The 5,637-nt window shown below is 35.8% G+C and overlaps 1 protein-coding gene across 1 annotated transcript; it reads left to right on the top strand.

The window, feature by feature from the left end:
* The first annotated feature begins 3,995 nt into the window (after positions 1-3,995).
* Positions 3,996-5,059, top strand: LOC110441228 (circumsporozoite protein-like). Its single transcript, XM_021484335.1, has 2 exons — positions 3,996-4,064; positions 4,217-5,059. Exons 1-2 carry the CDS (start codon positions 3,996-3,998, stop codon positions 5,057-5,059), a joined length of 912 nt encoding a protein of 303 aa, XP_021340010.1.
* The last annotated feature ends 578 nt before the right edge of the window (positions 5,060-5,637 follow it).

The raw sequence follows: 5,637 nt of genomic DNA, 5'->3' as shown, positions 1-5,637 counted from the left end.
TCACTTAAAAAAAATCCTGGGCTATGGTTGGTCAAATTTTAAACATGGTCTTAATTTAATGAAATTTGGTTTTAGGTGTATTGTGACGCTACAAACTATTTAAGTTGGTGTTGGGAAAGGGTTTGGGTTTGCAATTGCAATTCTAGCTATTCGGATCGAAACTGGTGTCTGTTACTGTGAATTTTAGCTTTAGAGGTGAATGAAAATAACGATAACCCGCTGTAATGAATGTCAATCACTTTAATTATACAATATACAATACAAAATAAATGAAAAAAAAGAAAGAATATTCATACAAGAGTCTTTTTTATCAGCATTTGTCAAACACAAAAGAAGATTAGAGCTATCAATCACATACAGCTTTACTTAAGCCTTAGAACTATCAATCACATACAGCTTTACTTAAGCTTTAGAGCTATCAATCACATACAGATTTACTTAACCTTTATCTTAATAAAAAAATTATACAAACATTAATTATCGTTAAAGTGTCGTTGTCATTAATTATTATCCAAGTGTCGTTGTCATTCTACGATTTCAATTAACTAGAAATTGATCAAAGCTTTCATTGCATCCTTTTCTATTTCTGCCAGACGCCTTGACAACTTCCCCTTGATTTTGTCCCTCAAAAAAGTGGCTAAGTCAAATTTGGAGGCTGGCAATTTGATTCCTTTTGGCCACATTCCTTGACACCTTCAAAAATCAGTTGCTCTATAGCCCCAGATTTGTACAGTTTGGAGCCTTGTTCAACATTCCTGAAATTAGTAAAATAACCAATAAAACAAAATTGCATTGAGCAGTATTAATTATGCACATGTTTCTACACTAAAGATATTCGTTTCAGATATATCTAGAAATCATCACGAGGAAGATAAAAAATTATGCTTCAATTCAACTCGTCATAGTAAAATTTTCAAATAAATTTTAATTGAAGAATGGAAAAAGTAAGTGAACAGTTCATTCATTAAACATAAATATAAGACTTTAAAGTCAAACACAGAGTAAAACTTACTCGTTTATGTATTTGTTGACGAATGCAGCCTGCACGATCGTCAGGTTCTTTGTAACTTCTTTCGGACTATGGTGTTTCAGCAATGAGTCCCTGAATATTTCATCTTCAACATCGTCAAATGTTTCAGGGACAATTCTTAAACGAAGTCAAATAAACTATTAGAAATTATCTGAGTTATTTAATTGAAACATCAAATAGTCGATTAACACATTGCTGCAATTAGTTAGATTAGAATCGGAACAGTGAAGACAGTTTTGTATTTTTGGTTGAAAAGTCGAAAAACAATAATTAAAAAGTCAATTATTATAAAAACACAATCACACACTTAAACATACTGGCGACAATCATTACTTATGGCACATAGATTATACTTACGTCGTCTTAAAGAAAGTCACAGCTTGCCTTGATTGATAAAAGATAACAATGAATTAATTAAAGTTACTTCCATTCCTTTTATGCATTCAATTAAATTTATCTTAATCAAACGTCCTACAACGATATCGTACCATACAGAGTTACCAAACAATTCAGACAATCACAGAAATATGTTATTAACCTTTTAACCTTTTTTTAATTATCCGGAAAATATTCATCAATTTAAAAGATACTCCCGACTTCTTTCTTGGAGTTGATGTCAATTGACTCATTCTGAAAAGTACATCAACATATCTGAATGATATCACTTAAATCCTTATAAACATTTTTCCATTGAACATCACGTTGCATGCAGTGCTGTTCAATGTAAAAAAATAAGGAAAGAAATCAATAAGAGTTCTCCGTCCAACTTCTCAGAATTGATAAAATATGCTACAAAAAAAAAGAAGCTAATTTTGCTTGACCTACATGATAGTGATGATTGCTTTCAATAACTATGATGTTCCAATAAGCAGATACCAAACACATGCATTCAATGCTTTCATATCATTTCAGTAAAACTGATCAGACCGAATTTAAGTAATCAACTTAAAGGGAAACAATAAAGCATACCCCATAGCGCCAGCACTGGATTCATCCTCTCTACAAGAGAAGAATAATGCGTTTTTAAAAAATGATTATGTTAAAAATACTGCAATCAACTTCGAAAGTTAAATAGATTCATAACCATTTTAATTTAAAGAAGAAAAAAACTTACGAGTCTTCCACCTCTTCTGCTTTTCTTTTTCCAAAGGATCTGAAACAGCACAAGTACAATCATTATCAACTGATTAACTTAAACAACATCAAATTAATGCAGAATGTATTAATAAGAACACTTACGACACTTACCTATCCATCCCTGTCTCAAGTTTAGTAATCGATTCGTTCAAAGAGCCCATTTCCCTTTGCAACGATCTCAGCCCTTTTGTTGGGTCAGATATCTCATTTTCTAATTCTTGCAATCGCCCGTCGAACTCTTTCACCACATCGATCACAAAAGATCTTATACCATCCACACGGGCCGTAAGTTGGAATTCCAATTCTTCAGACATCCTAAAGAAAGGAAAGAATTAATAACATAATCATTCAATTAGTACAGGATTCATAAGAACATAACATTAAATGCCTTTCAGAAATTGACAAAATCTGTTATTCCTGCGATGCTCACATCTCGACGTCCTCTGCAACAATGAACGTCAGCGCTGTGTGCACACCTCCTATCACTGCAGTAAAATGTAAATACCCACTATCGCTGCATATAAAAGGTAAGTCTCATTACAGAAAATTATATTTGCAACATTCATTTCAGGACAAAAATATAAAGTAATTCGCGGAGAATAAAACAAACTGGTCTTTTCGAAAGGTAAGAAACCAAAGAATATTGTAGAAGAATCCTATTTCAACCGTCGAGAGGAATAATGACTAGCATATGATAACAAAACCTTCAAACATGATAAACAAACAATCATCTTTCCTGGGTAAAAGCCTGTAGCATTTCATATATAGGAAAACTTTAAAAGGTTATGATGGTAAAGATTTTATAATAAATGCACGGCAGTTTGTCAGCTTGTCAGCTAAAACAGTTTCAGAATACAACTTAATTTTTACATATTTTACATTGTGTAAATATACCAGAGCGCGTTTCACAAATATCAAAACACTACCTTCTTATCAAGATCTGTTAAGCCTTGACTTCCAGTTGTGATAGCTGGTTCGCCTAGAAATAGATATAACATATATTTTCAATTCAGTAAATATTGAAGTATCGATTTAAATTGATTAAGGGTTAGGGTAAGGATAGTTTGATTTCTTTGTTTCATATAGTTCAATCATTTGACCATCAATACATGTGGTTCGGAGCTGACAGTCACTAGGGTTATGGTAACGGTTAGGTTTTGGGTGGAAAAATCAATTAAAAAATGAGCGAATGAATAGCCGAATAAAATTGCGTTCATTTTTCACCTAAAAGGACAAAACTCTCTAGAAAAGGGGATCGAATTTCAAAATTACTTTCAGATAGCACAACTTCATATGGTACTGACATTTCAAACGAAATTATAAGAAAATCCACTGAAAACACAGATAATGCACATCGCCGGACTAATTTTGTATACAGACGGACGGACGAACGGACGGACGATGGACGGACCCTAACGCTAACTCTAGTATACCCCCTAACTTCGTTACTAGGGGCAATATTAAATCTGACATATTCTTTGTCCTTTCTTAAACCTTTTTCATTTTCTAACCGTCAACATGATTACAGTTGGGTTTAGGATTGGGTTTAGTATTGGTATCCATTGCTAAGCATTATGGGATATACACATCTATCAATCGCAAAGGTTTATGGGAAATCAAGATGGCGTCGTTGAAATGTGACATGTGCTTTAAAGAGAGAGGTGAAATGCTATGAAACAAGGCAATTGAAACTGAGGTAATTTAATGTTACATGCTGCTTTAATTTCATGTTGTATTTGTCCACATGATGATTAATTACATGGTACCATAATAAAGAGATATTTGTAAAGCATACAGTTTCTTCGTTTCATCCCTTATATTTCCCATCATGCATATCAACGACCTTAACCTCAACCCCAATCTCAACCCCAATCCCAATACCAACCCAAACACCTCAGTACCAACCTCAACATAAATTTAATACCAACCTCAACCCCAATACCAACACCATTACTCATACCAACACGAACACAAATATCAAACCCAACCACAACCACAATACAAATCCAAACCTAAACCCCAATACCAATCACACATCGAACCTCTCAGTACCAACCTCAACCTAAATCAAATACCCACCCCAACCCAAATACCAACACCAACACCAATACCAATATCAACCCCAACCCAAGCCGCAATACCAAACCCAACCCCATTCACAACACCAACCCCAACCCCAATACCAATCCCAACCCCATTCATAATACCAATACCAATCCCAATCTCAATCCCAACCCCAGCCCCATTGCTAACCCCATCCACAATACCAAACCCAACCCCATTCACAGTACCAACCCCAACCCCAATACCAATCCAAACCCCATTCATAATACCAATACCAATCCCAATACCAATTCCAACCCCAGCCCCAATACCAACCCCATTCACAATACCAAATCCAACCCCATTCACAATACCAACCCCAACCCCAATACCGATTCCAACCCCATTCATAATACCAATACCAATCCCAATGCCAATCCCAACCCCAGTCCCAATACCAACCCCATTCACAATACCAATCCCAACCCCAATACCAATCCCAACCCCATTCATAATACCAATACCAATCCCAATACCAATCCCAACCCCAGCCCCAATACCAACCCCATTCACAATACCAATCCCAACCCCAGCCACAATACCAACCCCATTCACAATACCAATCCCAACCCAAGCCCCAATACCAACCCCATTCTTAATACCAATCTCAACCCCAACCCTATTCACAAAACCAATCCCAACTCCAGCCCCAATACCGATCCCAACCTAAATCCATATACAAACACCAACCCTAATACTGACCCCTTAACACCATACCCAATACCAATATCAATAAAAGAACCAATACCGACCCTTATCCAAATCACAACCCTAACCCCTCAATACTAACCTCAACCTAAACCCATATACCAACACCAAATCCAATGTCGACCCAAAACCCTAATATTGATCCTTTAACCCAAATCTCACCCCTGACCCCAATAACGAACCCAAAACAAGTATCAAACCCAAATCCGAATACCAATCAACCCCAAACCAGCCACGTTGTTTTTACCTCCAATCAAACTCCAATACCAATCTTGTTTACTTTAACCTCAAAATCATCATAAGCCAAACCTTGATTCCAAACCATAGCCAAAACCAAAACTATTTGGAATTCTAACCTTAACGCTAACCAAATACTTTTTAGGTTTACTTCTGTTGCCTAACACTTCTTTATATTTAGTATCGTTATTTCAGCACTGTGGAGTTATCCTACAAGATACACTGACGTTGAATGGAGGACGAGGAGGAATGGATGAGTGATACTGTGCTCATAAATACCTATTCATTTAATCAGCGCTTTTCGGACGACATTGAATCCTTCCTACACACGGATGAGTATATCCCAATAAGGTCAAATTCTGTGAATGCAGCAGAAAGTTTATCAGACTTAGTTTTTGAGTATGATGTAGATGGGGTAGTTA

Source organism: Mizuhopecten yessoensis, unplaced genomic scaffold (genome assembly GCF_002113885.1).
Source record: "Mizuhopecten yessoensis strain PY_sf001 unplaced genomic scaffold, ASM211388v2 scaffold715745, whole genome shotgun sequence".
NCBI lineage: Eukaryota > Metazoa > Mollusca > Bivalvia > Pectinida > Pectinidae > Mizuhopecten > Mizuhopecten yessoensis.
The sequence above is the reverse complement of the archived record's forward strand: the minus strand, read 5'-3'. Positions and strand labels throughout refer to the sequence as shown.